Genomic DNA, 17873 nt, shown 5'->3' on the forward strand with positions numbered 1-17873 from the left:
TGTTAATTGTTAACAGAAATGTTTGGCAATGTTCCTTTTCCTGATAAAAAGACATTGTTAACTTCATTGCATATTCGCTGCCTAACTGCTATTGTAAATATCAACTGTATACAAAGGACAAAAACATATTTTATAATTCCTCAGAAATGTTTTACAGAGCATGAAGACCAGATTCAATACGTATATATTTATAGTCATTTGAATCAACAAGTTAATGATACTGCTAATAGTTATAAAAAGTACCAGGATTATAATTTAGTACGCCAGACACGCGTTTCGTCTACATAAGACTCATCACTGACGCGCGCAAATTGAAATATTTATAAAGCCAAACAAGTACAAAGTTTAAGAGCATTGAGGATTCAAAATTCCAAAAAGTTGTGGCAAATACGGCTAAGGTAATCTAAGCATGTGATAAAGACTTGTCATATTATATTTCACTTATGGACCACCATAATAATAATGTCATTTATATAATATTCAAAACGTGTAGACTTGTTTATACAGGAGACACATGATGGTACATTTATTTTCAAGTCCGATGTGGCTGTTATAAATCAATCACATATAACAGAACATTTTATTATTTTCAGATATGGTGTGGTAACATGAGGGATGAGGAAGCCCTTCAAAAAATTAGAACATCAGTGCATAGTCCGGGAGCAATTCGGTATGTTGAAATTAATAGTCAATTTTTTGGTTCAATTTTCTGTAATATTAAAACATTTTTCATTGGAGAAATGTACACCAAGTAAATGAGTGTATGTATGCACGTATCACCTTTTTGATTGAAATATATTGGATTGATTATGTATTTGATGTAAAATTTATATTTTATAGGATATCTACAATACGTAATGATAAAAGATATTATGAGCGTGATATTTTCTTACAGTATGGTTAACAATATTTCTCTGTGAGTCCACCTGCATTTGTAAAATCAAAAGAAAAAATGTTAATTTATAAAAACAAGATCTAGATCATGTTTCTATCCACCGTTCTTAAGGTTCATCACAACAAACGGACAAATATGGCTGTATTCACATGTCAAAAATATAAAAAGGACAGACTTACCTGTAAAGTTGGAAAAGTTTTAATGCCTAGCATCCACTAGATATAATATAGTAAAATGCATTTTGTGTTTCAGAAAGATAAAATCTCTTTTTAATGTTGATGGGCATTTTATTTCCTTCATGCCAAAGGTGTGAAAATTGACTTAGTTGTGGTACAACTATGAAATGCTCCCTCAGGTAAAAAACCGGTTTGTATTGTTTTCATTGTCCTTAATTGGGACACCAGGTATCTTCACAACAATAGGTGAGTTAAAGAGTTTATCTGAGTCAGTGAGTGGACAGTATCAAAGAAATTCAGGTGTTTGTTTGTTTTTGCACCTTCTCAAAAAAGGCAAAACAAGATGCCCATCAAAAACCATTAAACACAAAATGCATTTAACGTTAATATATGTAGTGGATGCTAGGCATTAACACTTTCCAAACAGCACAGGTAAGACTGTACACAGAATAGTTTTTGAGGTGAAAATACGGCCATATTTGTCCATTTGTTATGATGAACCTTAATGTATGGAGTTTTGGCTTTTGAGTTTATCTAGATAACTTCTGTCCCTGGAAATAAAATGTATTATAAACTGTCGATGTAAAAAAAAAGTGAAAATGGTAAATCAATCGATGATAATAAAACAAATTGTAGATCTTTTATAAAAATAAGTTGAATGACAGGAGGGATGAATTGAGCACAACATACAACCAATTTGGAATTTCAGATTTAATGCCAATGCAGGTGGACTAACAGAATAAAATGTGTGATAAATTTGAATATTATTAATGTTTTCGTCAGATTTTTCTTTTGGTCCAATGTAAAAGTTATATAGGATCTGAATTATATTGACTTAATATGGGATGTTATGCAATTGGTGTTATTATAGTTTTTGTGTATATTACTCTCTGATTTTGCTAGTGTAAACATATTTGTTCGATAATGTTGAACTTATTCTTTTTATTTCCAGAGTGCTTGGTCCATTGTCTAATTCGGTTGACTTTTCCAAAGCATACAACTGTCCAATTGGAAGCAGAATGAACCCTGTAAAGAAATGTTCAGTTTGGTGATCATTCCACGGGATTCAGCATCTGACTATGCACCCGAAACCGGCAAAGGCAGTCAAACTATTTATATACATTTTTAAATCCAAGATTGTTCTGAACTGGACGTGAATAAGGAGGAACTATTAAAACACTCTATAGTCAGTCTAGATTTGCAAATATTTTTGAAGAAACTTTACCGACATAACTTAAAAGTGATGATGTTGAAACATATTCCTGGATGTATTTATATGCATAACAAATCTCAGCTGCAGTTCGATTACATAAAAGCGTTGTTAAACCCAGATACACCTGTTATAATTGTTTAAACTTACCTCGATAAATTTGATGTACGTTTTTTATTACAACATTTATATTTATTTAGTTATGCCCGAATACTTAGATACTTGTGATATGAAACAGAATATTAAAACAGGATTGTAGTACATATAATATTTGACAAAAGCGTTGATATGACTTGTTCTGTCGATAATATTATTGGTGATCAACTTTCGCTTACATTAAGTTCAATGACCTACATAAAAGGACTGACACAGGTCATCAAAGTATGTGTTTATTGTTATGAACGTCAATATAATTGATATAGTTGGACAAGTCTTGCTTGTAAGAGTAAACCGACATTAGAGGCTCTGAACGATAAGCATGACCATGTTTGTAGGAAATATTTTTCTTGATTCGTGTGTACATTTTGGAAATTGGCATATGATGAACAAAGTAATTTGAGGAGATGAGTTTTAATGGTGAATGTACTGTATTATTTAAAACAAAGTTTTCATGTATTAAATTAAAGTTATACAGACTAACATGTATAAATATTATGTTTTTAAAAAGAAAAAATCGTGTATTGTATATATATTCTCATTTTCAGATTTTCATAAGTTGTAATGGTTTTTTTATATATATATTTCAATTATTATGAGTCAATTTATAATGATAAAATTAGCTTCGACCCTACTTACGATGAGTGTTAGTATTTTCTGACAGAGGGAAGATAACTCTATTTTAAAACATACCGAACCAACAATGATATTTTATTTATACATTTGTTTAGCATTATTGTAATTCTAAAACATTACAACGTTTGAATTGATTCAGAGTTTAAAAGCTTACAATTGAATTTCAATTATTACGTGATGCTAATAATTCGGCATCAAATTTAAATTGCAATTAAAGTGTATATTACATATTTGAATGTTTTTTATCAAACGTTTTGTATGTGTTTCACTTAAAAGTTTTAAATTACCCATGCAAAATCGTGATACAATAAACAAAACTAAATTGCACTATTGGTAACAGAACAAATCATTCAGTGTTTTCCTATATTACCAATTTTTGTACTTTTTTTTATTGAAATACATTGCACTATATACATGATATAGGTTTAAAAGTTTACAATTGAATTTCAATTAAAAAAGTGATGCTAATAATTTGGCAACAAATTTATATTGCAGTTGAAGTGTCCATTATATATTGGAATGATTTTTTTATCAAACGGTTTGTATGTGTTTCTCTTAAAAAGTTTTAAATTACCAATGCAAATTCGTGATACAATAAACAAAACAAAATTGTACTATTGGTTACAGAACAAATCATTAAGTGTTTCTCTTTATAACCAATATTTCTACTTTTTTTTATTGAAATACATTGCACTATAAACGATGGTTATACTTTTGATCTATTAACGGTTTTGTATAGTTATATTTTAATGTGAACAGATAATCGTAAAACTGTATATATTAATATTTCATATGTGTTGTTGGGTGAGTACATTTTGTATATTTTTTATATATGTGTAGTATTTTTTAAGATTTCAAATATCTTACCTTGCAGTAAACACATATTTCATTTCTTATTTTGAAAAATGCTGTTAGTTGTTAAAAACAAACAAAATGTCTAAACATTCAAAACATGTACTTAAAGGTTTTATAAACTACTATTTTCGCGTTGTACAACCATTCCTTTGCTAATAACTGACAATGTTGTTATTGTACAGAAATACATTATTGGAACTGACAATTAACACCTCCATGTAAAATCTGTATAATTGTTTATAAAATGTCTAATCCAAAAAAAGTTACTTTGAGTTATACATTTGAAGCCATTTTTTATATCTTTTGTCCTTATTTTGGTATTGCATCAAATTAGGGCCATGTCATATTCAAGTTAAGAACTTTTATTATTCAGAATATATATATATTACAAATAAATATGTTAAAGGAAATATTAGTATAAAACAAGACACCGTAATTTAATATACAAATTATTTGTCTTGTAGAAATGAATAAAATATTTGACACATTAGATGTCGTCTTTTAAATCTAATGGAGCTAAACCCTACTTCAAAAGACAAAACCTGTTCAATTATATTTCTTTATATGATCAATTAAATAGTAAAATGAAAAAAAAATATGTTGTTTGTTAATATTTCATCTCATTATTGTATAATGTGTGCGTTAGAAATTATCGAGACTAAAAACCCTAATCTGAAGTTGTAAGAAAATAGTGTTTAAAAGATACAAGAGGGTCATACACACTCATATATCGAACATAAAGAGACAACGCCATGCATACAAAAGACAATAGTCTGAATAGATAAACAGAAAAAAAAATACACAAAAAACTATATCAAAAACTAAAGACTAAGTAAAACAAATCCTATTTAAAAATTTGGTGGGATTTCAACATTTGGAACTCTTGGTTTAATACATGTATTTTCCTTGTTATGAGTAACCCACAATCAAGTCAATCAGGACAGGACAATTTTACAGACATCATACCAACGTTCTAGCTTTTATTATTGACAACGAATATCATATCTTTATTGGATGTCCACTTATCTTCTGGAACAGTCTAGTTTCTTTCCTGACGTCTCGTTTCTATTATCATTTAGCAAAACTGCAAACGAGTGCTTCTTAAACACATAAACATAGAAGTAAGCTTATGTTGTAGTTCCGCTATAGAGATTACAACCTGTAACTAAGTAATCCAATGTGCTGACAAAATTTGGATTACATCTATTGTTCAAACCTTATGGTGGTACATAACACAACAGGGAGATAACTCTGTAAAATCAGGTTCCCTTTAAATTACTCTGTGTTGTTAAGGAATATTAAGCTTCTCAATGATCAAAATTTGTGCTTGTCAAACTGCTATATAACCAGTGTAATTTTTCTGATAAAATTGTTGGTTCAAATTTGTTGGTGGTTAAATAAAATACTTTGTCAAATGTTTATGAAAATTAAACGAGTCAAATTAATTTTAGTGAAGACATTGGGTACCACCTTAAATGAAAAATACATCAAATACAGGTATATCTCGATCAAATCTCAACGTATAACAAATTAAAAAAATGGCGTTGATCATTAAACTTACGACATAGGATCGATTGCATGTTTTCATTATGAAATATTTCAGCTCTTATAGGAACTGACAATCTTCATCAACCATATGAACGAATAATTCTGACCATGGCAGAACATTATGTTATAATAGATGACCACTAAGATGTCGACTTTGCCAAAGACAAAATCCATTTTTTTTTCTCTATATTAAACCGAATTCAAACTTGATTACCATCACTACTAGAGCAATTTGAATAGAACACTAGTTTTTTAATTCAGCTTTGGCTTTTGTTAAACTGCAAATTCAGAATTTTTTTTCAATCGATGGTTTTACAATTTGAAAACTCCGAAAAGGTTATAATTGCAATAAATAAAATTCGCATTTCAATTCTTTTATAGGAATTATTCATCAACGGTACCATGATTATAATGTAATACGCAAGACGCGCGTTTCGTCTACATACAAACTCACCAGTGACGCTCAGATTAAAATAGTTATACAGCCAAACACGTACAAAGTTGAAGAGCATTGATGACCCGTATACGTAAGTCCAAAAGGTTGTGCCAAAAACAGCTAAGGTATCCTATTCCTTGGACAAGAACATTCTTAGTTTTTCGAAAAGTTTAAAATTTTGTAATAGGAAATTTATAAAAGAAAATGACCATATAATCGATATTCAATTCAACAACGACGTGCTAAGTACTGGGCTGGTGATACCCTCGGGGACAAGACGTTCAGAAGCATTTTATTTCTCAATATCGCAAAATTTACAGTAAATTGATGATAATGCTGTTAACAATAGAAAGGTTGTATTGACGTTATAAATACCTTTTCATTTAAATATGTACATTGATAGATTGTCACTACTATAATAAATATCTTTCCAAATATTGGAACTTTGAAAAAAGTATATTATACTAGTTCAATTAAAAATATATATGCATTGTGAAAAAATAAATTCCTTCGGCTGAATTATTGTGTCTTTTTTTTCATAATGTTGTATCAGTCTTTATAAGAACATATCACTCATGTTATATTTAAGAGTTCAGATATTGTGTTCCGATTTAGATTATATGATTGAGATTGGCTTTGCGTCTAAAGAGAAGAAGTATATCAGAAAGGACTAATATTCCAAACACGACAGACAAAATCACAATGGCAAATCCTCCGATGGCGTTTGACGATGATCTAAAATCTTTGATACATATTAAAGATCGTTTGTAAGATGAAAATGTTTTCTTATCGATTATTAGTTCTTTCTGTAGATTTTCAATTGTTGTATTCTTTGTCGTTGATTTTGGTGTACACACTTGAGAACAAAGGCAATGTGCAGAGGTCACACTCGCATCTGTAATCATACAAATATGAAAACCTTAGTCTAAAATATTAACTGTTCAAGTATTTCGATACAAAGGTATACAATGAAACAAATACTTGTACCTTTATACAACTTTTGGACGACTTTAGGTTAAGCAACATAATATGACCGAAACGCTATCGAATGAATGCAACATTTCTGGATTGTCAGATTCAACATATACAGTTGGAAAAAAATATTGCAACACCAAATTAAAATTGAAATGAAAAAACACTCTTGATTTTTTATGATATAATTTGATAAAATAGAACTAGTTAAACATTATTTTAATATCACCTGAGTTTAATCAATAAATATCGACTCGATAAGTTTTTATCTGCACGTGCAGCTGCTGTACCCGTAAACTACATAACAGATGTTTTTATCCTCCTTGTTTTCAACACTTTAAATAATCAAGTTTTTAAATTTATGTGATTGACACCTTGTAATGGGTCCTTGACAACTCTTAACTGGAGCAAGATGGCAGATTATCGGCATAAGAAAAGCAGTGATGTCGCTGTAACAAATGCATGTATTGTGGGTCATCACCATTCCACTATAAGTCTCTTTGAGATTAAAATCAGACAATCCACGCTGTTAAAGACCTTCCGAGATAATGAAGACCCCCTATACCCTTTGCTAGAGAAAATCAAGCATACTGAAGGTTGGTCAGAAGGAAACCCATTGCATACAAGACAATTCTAAAAAAAGAGTGGTGACCATGCATGAGCCTTTTAACAAGAACTGTTCCAGATCAACTCATCGCTACTGGTTATCGTGCGATAAGACAATTTCGGAGACCTTTGTTAACGAACAGTCACACAGTTTTCCGTATCCAATGTAGTGCAGAAGTCGCCAAAGTTGGAAATAAGCATCGTGGAGGAAGATCCAATGTTCAAATGGAATTCGGTTCATCTTCCTTGGCCCGATCGTAGCTCGGATTTGAACCATATCGAGCATATATGTGACACTATTGGGGGAAAGTGTGCGAAAGGACACACCAGTTCAAACACATCATGCAATAAACAATGCCCTTCATCAGAAGTGGTCGCTGCTACCTTAACAACATTTTAGTCGATTTATGGCAGGAATCAGAAGACGTTGAGATGTGGTTATCCGTGTGATTGTAGGCTGCGCACAAAGTACTAATTGTTTGGCGTATAGCGATCAACCATGATGTGAAAAGTCATCTGAAGATTAATTTTCAAATGTCTGACATTGTAAAGTTCGACTACAGTAAAAGTTGTAAAATGAAAGTTTTTGTACAAAAAACACTTCATTTTGTTATTAAAATTGAGGTTATATAAATAATTTTTTTTAAACATTTTTTGTTCGTTTCAATGCCAATGTTATCATAAACTATGTTTCAATAATATTAAACACATATTATTTATTATATTTCATCCAAAAGAAGAGGCTGATTTTTCAAGTTTTAAAAAATCAAAGTGTTGCAATACTTTTTTCCATGTGTATATATCATAAATTATTGACATGTTTTTACGAACACATTTTTCACGGTTATCCCTAATTCGGTAAGTATGCACATATTATGAAAAAAACTTTTGTTATATTTTCCATAATGGAAAAACTTATAGACAAATGAATTGATATCTAAAATTGCATATAAAGGAGATTTCATTATCAGTAAATCGATACATATTTCGGTATGTTATGTTAAAATCAATGAAATGGTTTGAAGAGGATTGTTCCTAAATTCGAAGCGTATAATCGAAACATAGTATACAATGTTACCTACTTAATCCCACACCTTCCAACATGTTTTCCAACATCATTCTTTAACCGAGACATTTTCATGATCCACAAATATGCATTTCTTTGCAGAAAACTTTGAGTATTCTGACACGCTGCCTCAATCAACATTTTTTTGCGAGTGGAAAAAACCCAAAGAAAGAATGTAAAAACTTGTGTTCTTGAAGGTAAAGAGATTGGATTGTTCGCTTGCCATGTATTAAGTGTTGTATGGTGTGTATTTTTCACTATTTCATTGTTGTATTTTTTCGATGATATACATTTACATGACTGTGTATTAATGTCGATTATCTCATTTAAAAAAACCTTGATATAGTTTAAATGAACCAAATTGGTATCAACTATAAAATATGATTATCCTCTTTGAGTTAAAGTGTAATCAATGTTGATGATTAAATTATGCGCTGTGCATTTTTTTAAACAATCATTTACCTACCGCCTGAAGGTTCTTGTGTCGTGGTTCCTTCATCTGAATTTATTTCTTGTGTCGTTGGTTTTTCTTCTGATTCTGGTGTGTGTGTTGTGATTATTTCATCTGAGGTTCGTCGTTTGGTCGTGCTACTAATTTCAGAAGCCTGTTCTTTTGATGTGATACCATCTTCTGAGTTGTAATCTAGTGTGGTGCTTCCATCTCCAACGTTCATTTCTTCTGTTATGGTTGATTCAGCTGGGTTTGGTGCTTGTGTCGTTATGTTTTCTTCATAGTTCGGTTCCATTGACATGGTTATTTCTTCTGCATTAGGTTCCTGTGTAGTGATTCCTTCTTCTGGATTTAGTTCTTGTGTCGTGCTGATTTCTTTTGAGCTGGTTTCCTGTGTCGTCATATCCTTTATACTTATTTTTGAATTGTCGTCAACACCGATAGTGGATTGCATCATTCCAGTTTCAGTTATTGCACCAGTGCTTTGCGGGTACCCGTACTCAAAGTTACCTAAATATTGTATATCAATTAAATTAATAAGTTATGTTTTTAATTTTTGTAATAGGGACGCCTACACCGCTTATTTGGGTGTTCACCATTAAAAGGTTAGGAAAGAAAACACCTTGGACATGTTCAGAATATTATTGGCATATATATTTTCAATTGCAACATCACCAAAATATTTTTTGTTATTCCTATTAGCAACAATCGGCAGTTGCGAAATGTATGATATATATGCAAGTACACGGGACACGTATGTATAAAACATCATAAACTGTTGTATGCGATCTTAAATGCAAAAAACACAACGTCTCTTTCACTCGATAACACTTTATATAGCGTAATAAGGTACAATGGACTTAGATTACGATAATTTTTATGATCATTTAGTCAGGTTTTCGTGTTTGTGCTATTGGCTTTCAAAATGCTAAGAATTGAGTAAATATGATAAAGTTTGTCCCCAAAACACGAGTCATTGGGCCTGGAATTTGGGTTGTTTTCATTTTGAGTATAAACAATGAATAATAGGTTTAACCACTCTTGAACATGTTCAATACAAGATGAGTGTTACAACATCACCTTTTATATTTATGTTGTCATTTTTTGTATTTTGACTCTATGTATGATAAAGTTAATTATATATATTTAGGAAATAATTGGTTATTTGATGGTTGCAAATTAAGTTTGTTTGCGACTCCTAAGCGGAGCCAGTAAGCAGCTGATATCTGCAATCTTAAACTCATTAAGTGATGCCGTCGGAGCTAAAATCTCAATTTTAATGAAACTGACAGACAACAACCTCAAATAATACAATTAAAATCTGTCATACGCTGTTTGCGTTTACATTTTCATAGCATCAATTATCAATTTATGCCACGAAAATTTATGATGTTATTTGTACGCGTTATCCAACCAAATTGAACGTTACAAGCGATGTTTCATTAGAATCATTTTTACACAGCATTAACATCAGTAGATGTTTAAACACGTATTTAAACAACGATAATTAGTTTTCCTTCTAACATGACAAAGATGATAGTTAAAACAGTTATCAAACACTTACACGGAAAAGAATCCTGATAGATAGCGCTGACATCGTGAAATTCAATATGAACTGAAAATAAAATAATTTAAAAACATTTTTTATAATAACAATGAATAATATCAACTTCATTATAACTCCAAATACAAACCAATTTGCCTTTTCTAAATTCTTACAAATCATCGGTAATTTTATTCTTCGTACCCCAAAATGAAAATAGGTCACGTCATTTTTTGAATTTCCATTATTTATGACATTTTTAACCAATCACAGCGTTTTGTTGTACATTTTTGAAAACATTACCTAGAATGCATTTGATTCTGAAACGCCGAATTGTGTAAACCAGAATCGGTTATTTGAATTTAACCAGACAATATATTTTCTCTCTTATAAGTCAAACCTCTGAAACATCGCGAATAAGGGATGCATGGCGTTTTAATATTATGAAATGGTCAATTTTAGTCCGCAATACTCTTAAACTTTGTAATTGTTTGGTTTTTGATCTAAGCGTCACTGATGAAGTTTATGTAGCCGAAACGCGCGGCTGGCGTAATAAATTATAACCCTGGTACCTTTGATAACTATTAACACCACTGGGTCGATGTCATTGCTGGTGGACATTTCGTCCCGAGGATATCACCTGCCCAGTAGTCAGCACTTCAGTATTGACATGTATATCAATTATATGGTAATTTTTATAAATTTTCTTTTTACGAAACTTAAATTTTTTCGAAAAGAGTAAGGATTTTCTTATCCAAGGCATAGATATTACCCTAGCCGTACTTGGCAATTTTTGGTCCTCAATGCTTATCAACGTTGTACTCGGTTTTATAACGTTTTGATCAGAACAACACTGTCGAAGTTTATGTAGACGAAGCGCTCAGCTAGCGTTACACTTGATATATTTTGTAAAAACCTGCCTATTGGGAAATATAAAATACTATATGTTACTTAGATACATTTGTTGTTGGGTAGATGTTTACTTGACGTGAAATTTAAATTCTTTGAATAAAAAAAGAAAACATTTAAAATATTTGATTGATTTATTGATTTTTTGTTTAAAAGTCAATCGATCACTTTAGTGAAGAAATGTTTATACTGCTAAATTATGACCTCATTTCTATACTATTGATTTATGAATTTCGAAGAGCGGTATACTTAGGTGCCTTTTATATTTAGTCAATCAGTATGCATTATAACTGTCATTGATTTAAAGGTATCTTGAATGCATTCATGGTTAAAGATATACCATTAAAAAGCATAACTTACCTCTTGTAGTTTTAACATATACAGAATATACTCCCAAATGATCTGGTTCATTTGAATAGTGCAAGGTCAATTCATGCCGTGTCATAAAGTTATAGGAATTGTCCAGCATTAATCTACAGTCGCCTAAGTTACTGTCATAAATACTTGCAAAACATTCTATTCTCGTTTTACAGTAGTTAATGCAGTCTTCAAAGCTAGGGGATAGATCCGTCTCCGTATAATAGTTGCCTAATATGCCATAACCAGAGAGCGATTCAAACAAGCCATCAGTTGTAATCTCTAAAACAGGAATTTATGATCAATAATGTCTACTAAGTATCAATATAACATCAACTTAAAATGGTAGGTAATCAAATGGTTAATAATATACAATTACTGTCTTTTGATGAAGTAAATATGTAGTGGTTTTGATATTTAAAAAGTAATATACACTAAGGTCAACGGCACGCGACGTTTTGCGCAGTGATTATACTTTTCCCGCAGTCGGATATGCTTATTTATTCAAAATCCTATTCATATAAAATAAAATACTAACTGTTTATCAATATGGAGTAATATACTTTAAAGCGCAAAACCCTAACTAAAAATAACTGTTAATTAAACCTATCCCAAATAGAAAAAAACAAAAAAAATCATTGGTAAATCCATATTGACACAGTTTATCTAAGTTAGAGCTAGCACGCTTCTATGTTCATTATTCGCAACTTTTTGTTATTCTCTATTGCGCAAATGACATTTTATTGTTTTTCTCTGTCGCGCAAATGACATTTTATTGTTATTCTCCGTCGCGCAAACTAACATGTTTTTTTTTAAAATTCATTTGCGACATTATCACATATTTTCCATATTTTTTCGAATAGAAAATCGTTTTAATATTTTGAAAAGCAACGATTCTACGTTTTTTTCTTTTTTTCTATTTTTGTAATATTTTTTTTAGAGTATAATTTTTGAAGAATTACGTTTCCTTCTTGTTCCCTTGTAATTGATTTGAGAGAATAACATTTTGACCAATTAGAATATTTTTTTTATTCTTTCGAACTGAGTATTACTGTACGTATTGCTGTGTGTTGTGTTAATCTACGTTGGTAAGAGGTATAGGGGATGGTTCACATCTTTTACTATTTGGTTGGGTTGTTGTCTTTTTGGCATTTTGGCATTTTCATTCTTTATCTCATAAGATGTCAACCAACCATTTAATAAACTTACTTACCATCACCATGTTCAATACAAACAAAAGGATTATTCTCTTCGCACTTCTGTAAGAAATATTGCTCTGGGTTGTCTGAGTCTAAAGATACACAGACACTGTAGCTGTTGTTCGCTATAACGTATGTATCAACCACAAAATAATCGTCACATAGATCAACATCGTATATGTTTTCTGAATATCTTGGCTGTACAGCTCCAGTCCAAATATGTATGTGACTGAAATTTTGACATGAAAAGTAAAATAACAAAAATACTAAACTCTGAGGAATATTAGAAACGGAATGTCCCTAATCAAATGACAAAACAATTAACTGTTATAATTATTATCCAAAGAAATTATTCCAACACCTTTTCTGTTCATTTATAGAAATACATAAAAAGCACTCTTGACGCGCGTTTGTCTTCACAAAACTCGTAATTTACGCTTTTACTAAAACAGTTTGGAAACACAACAAATACAACATTAAAGATTAAAGCAATAAAATAAACAAACAACAAAACATTGAGTAAAAGCCAGTTTATGTCGTTTATACTATATTTGCGAGCAGAAAAATATGTAAAAAACAAGTTGCTGTTATATTATTTGTAAGCAGTACAAATATAGAAAATGCCTGTATAAGTGTTATTTTAGTCCAGGCGTGAACAAACATAATTAAAGAACAGAATTTCAATGTCCCAAGCGTTCGACTCATTCTGACGTTACTCACGTTATTGCGTCAATACTGTGTATTCAACAAGTTCACACTAATAATAAGCTTTTCAATAAAATCATAACAGTTAAGATATATAAAACTTAAAGCAAATGACTAGACAGGTAAATGCTATTTCAAGAACAAATTGTTTTATCATGTTTTACTATAGTCTAAAATAAGGACAACATTTTGACAAAACGTCAAAAATATGCGTGTCAGACGTAACAGACTATACGCATAACAACTTTAGCAGGGGTGTCTGTGTTCTTCAAAACAGAGTTATATCGTCCCCGAGGGTATCACCAGCCCAGTAGTCAGCACTTCGGTGTTGACATGAAGATCAATTATATGGTCATTTTTATAAATTTTCTGTTTACAAAACTTTGAATTATTCGAAAAACTAAGGATTTTCTTACCCCAGGAGTAGATTACCTTAGCCGTATTTGGCACAACTTTTTGGAATTTGGAGTCCTCAATGCTCTTCAACTTTGTATTTGTTTGGCTTTTTAACTATTTTGATCTGAGCGTCACTGATGAGTCTTATGTAGACGAAACGCGCGTCTGGCGTATAAAATTATAATCCTGGTACTTTTAATAACTATTATATCCACAAACATTCGAATGAATAATATGCTTTATATATAAAGTATTACAATATTACTGAATATGCGTTCCAGTAACGAAAATCGCTATTTTTTTATAAAAACAAATAGTGGTCATTATAGTCAGATTTTGGAAATTGTTAAGTTATCAAAATCTTTAGGTTTTAAAATATAAGGTAAAATGTTATTTCGTTTGTGTAAATTATGCTCACAAAAGTACATACAAAGACAATATCAGAATCGAATTTTTGCAGCACTCACACTCCATATAAAAATGCAACGGCTTCTGACAAATGTCTTGCAAGTCTGATGTAGCCGATTTTTAAAAGTAAATTGGCATTTGCAACGTTATTTATTGAAAAATAAGATAAGTTGCATGCTACGTAGTGCTTTTCCGTAATTGTACTTTAATTTTACAAAACGGCTACACAGTTTTTAATAATTTGCGTAGTCAAAACGACTTCCTTTTCAAAGAAATGAAATGTCTTTCAACACATCATGCACGTGTGCAAGTTTTTCCACCGGACGATTTTCATACGTTTTAAACGTTGTCGATTCGGGGTACGCTATTTTTGGTTGATCATCTGTATACTTTCTCAGACAGAGTTTTCTAGATGGTAAGATACTATCAACTAGACCACAAAGTATTAAAACAAATCCGATGACTGATGTTGTTTGTTTAGATGAGGTTCTTAAGTTGTGAAAAAGTTAGTATCATGAGAAGATTTCAAATACCCTTTTTTTTTTTAATTTTCAAATTTGAGAAGCGCAAAACTTCGATTATTTTTTTATTTCTCTGCAATAAGATTCATATGTATAAAGCTTGAAAGTGAAAAAGAAATTGCCCTAAAGCATGCCATTGGCTATATACCTCTCCACATCATTCAAAGTTTGTAAACATATTAGATGAATTATAATTAACCTTTTTTTTCTGACAATAGTTTCATTTCTTAATCAAATTGTACCGCTTTTATTAAATTGAATTTTATAAGCAAGACCCGTATAACTTGTAATGCCGGACAAACTTTTTTTTATTCTAAAACAAAGAATTATCTTCCTCCTTTTCGGATCTAAATTGGGAAACATTGCATTTTATTATGTTTTATGTCAACTGGTTCCTAGTAGATAGTTGTCTAATTGGCACTTATCATACCGTATATATCTTTTCATTTCATATATATTTATGCATTACTCAAATACGATAAATTTTGTTGTTTGTTGCATACGTTATTTTCAGTCGGTAATATTTCATGAATATTAAGTACAACCAATCATTAAGAAGTATACATATTGATATGCAAAACAAAATTGCAAGCGAAATAAAAAAAATTACCCCGAATATTCATTATTCGCCGTAAAACGTACAAAATTGACGTTACCAGTTGAGACGCAATATCGTGCTTAACGTCTCTGTTTTTTTTAAAGGCGATAACTACAAAAAAAAAAAAAATAATTTTTCTTTTTTTAAATATCATAGGAGAAAAAAAGCTTGGAGAGAAAATACAATTAAATTTCCGATATGATTAATTGATCCAAAGGATATAGCTCTATAAGGAATGTTGAATTTTCACTATTTTTTAGAATTGCTGATATAAACCTTAAATATAGACATGATTTATATCTGGTAAAAAATAAATACATGCATAAAAGCGACTGTACTTATGAAACTTATGTACAATTTTAACAATTCAAAGGACAATAATTTTTTATAATTATAGCTGGTCGTAACTGATTTTCATACTTTGCATGGGATTTGCTCATTGTTGGAGTCCGTACGGTGGCCTATAGTTGTTAATTTGTGTGTCATTTCGTCTCTTCGGGGATCATCTTTTTTTATGTCTACGACATTGGTAATATAAACCTATGGCACTTTCATTAAAACTTATAATCTTACAAAATTTGTACACGTGCAATCGCTACCAAAACTGGACGGATAGACGCTTGGTATTTCTATATGTCCCGTATAACCTCGGACAGGGACATACCTTGAATATTTCAACAATGTGAGCAATTCCAACCCTTGACTTTTCCTTTTCGCTACTTTCTATCAACTTCTACTTACCCGTAAGCAGTCTTTAAAGAATTCATCAGACATCGTGCTTGATATGGCTGGATCATTTGAAATTTGTGTCCGAATGTCTCACAAACAGTATATGCTTCATACCAAGACACAGCGTTTGGAAAGACATGGTAAGTTTCATTGTGTGTTCCTCCAAAGTGTCCTGAATATATTTAGTTCCATATATTTACAGGTCATATAATACAGATGTGAACAAAAAGAGAACCGAAAAATTCAAAAGGAACATCAAACTCATAAGTAAAAAAAAAATGACAACGCCATGTGTGAAAAATTACAAGACGGCAAAACACAACACCGAAAACAAAAAAAGCAACACAAACTTCACCAAAAACTAGGGTTATGTCAGGTGTTCCGTACAGTGAACAGATCAAGTGGTAATTGTTGCTCAATTCAGGTAAAAATCTGGCGATAATTCTTATTCGGTAGATCACATTTGAGGTCAATCAGCTCTGATGGCCTTCGTAAAATTTACGTAGGGATAATATAAACTTACTACTCTTGTCTCCTTGTGAGCTTCAACACCCTATCAAGGAAATCTTGACAGGAAAGACAAGTGCCTGGAATATCGTATTACCATGAAGAGATATATAAAGGCATGACGCGTGGACGACAAATTCAGATTTCGATGATTTTAAACTATTTGAACCGGTGTTGGTAACCATTGTTTGTATTAAAAAAAAATATAGGTGATCATTGGACATACATGTGATATTTTATGTTACGATTTCCTGAAATGCTGTATTTAAATAATGGTATGAAAATTTAAAGTTATCGATTTTTTCTCTAACCATTGCAATTGTTGGAGAAAAAAAACATAAAACGACAAAAATTCAAAACGATGTTATCTACTTACCTGTCACTGTTATTGCCTGGTTTGTAATTACTTGTGTCAAAACTACCAAAAATATGTTTTCGCACAATTTTTTCATGTTGTCCTTTCGTTCTTTGAGTTTCACAATTTAAAAATAATATCAGTACTTATTGAGATTTAATATGTTACAATGATTGTTCAAATATTTATAGTTAAACAATTGTTATAGATTAACATAGAGTATCCTTATTATTTCTTATTTTGAAAATTATTCAAACTAAATACTTTCTCAAGTACCATTTGTTAATACAGTAATCAATTCGTTTCCTAATTAGCAAAATAGTAAATATGTATTTTATCAGCAAAAGTGTTTTAACTATATTTTTAAACAGACAATTACATTTTTTCAAATATATACAAACAAAGGCAAAACATGACAATGGTCATTGAAAATTCAAGGTCGTTTATTATGCAGACTGTTTTTGTAATGTTTTGTAGAATATTATTTTGATGGTTTAGATGACTATTGTATGTAATATTTTACAGACTGTTCTCGGTACTCATTTGTAGATCACATGTTCAATTTAAAAATGACGAATAACTATGAATATGTCATTCAAATAGAAACTTCTGTCTGATGAACAGTATAACAACACCATT

The 17873-nt window shown here is 30.8% G+C and overlaps 2 protein-coding genes across 2 annotated transcripts in view; one reads left to right on the forward strand and one right to left on the reverse strand.

Moving 5' to 3' along the window:
* The window catches only part of LOC134693769 (neprilysin-1-like), a 48578-nt gene extending 46067 nt beyond the window's left edge, over nucleotides 1–2511 (forward strand). Inside the window, exons 21-22 of the mRNA XM_063554675.1 lie at nucleotides 594–670; nucleotides 2024–2511. Coding sequence (XP_063410745.1) covers nucleotides 594–670; nucleotides 2024–2123 — 177 coding nt within the window. The 3' untranslated portion in view covers nucleotides 2124–2511. The remainder of the gene's footprint in view (nucleotides 1–593; nucleotides 671–2023) is intronic.
* A 3896-nt stretch (nucleotides 2512–6407) lies between these two features.
* Nucleotides 6408–9511, reverse strand: LOC134692038 (uncharacterized). The gene is made up of 2 exons (XM_063552391.1): nucleotides 9023–9511; nucleotides 6408–6807 (listed from the first exon to the last, which is right to left on the reverse strand). The coding sequence occupies exons 1-2, from the start codon at nucleotides 9462–9464 to the stop codon at nucleotides 6524–6526; spliced, it is 726 nt and encodes a 241-aa protein (XP_063408461.1). The 5' UTR covers nucleotides 9465–9511; the 3' UTR covers nucleotides 6408–6523.
* Between the last annotated feature and the right edge of the window lie 8362 nt (nucleotides 9512–17873).

The sequence above is a fragment of the Mytilus trossulus genome, chromosome 12 (genome assembly GCF_036588685.1).
Source record: "Mytilus trossulus isolate FHL-02 chromosome 12, PNRI_Mtr1.1.1.hap1, whole genome shotgun sequence".
Lineage (NCBI taxonomy): Eukaryota > Metazoa > Mollusca > Bivalvia > Mytilida > Mytilidae > Mytilus > Mytilus trossulus.

Coding starts and splice junctions, on each gene's coding strand:
- LOC134692038 (XM_063552391.1), bottom strand. CDS start 9,464: ATGATGCAATCCACTATCGGTGTTGACGACAATTCAAAAATAAGTATA. Junction 6,808..9,022: donor GACACAAGAACCTTCAGGCG/GTAGGTAAATGA, acceptor GTATGATTACAG/ATGCGAGTGTGACCTCTGCA.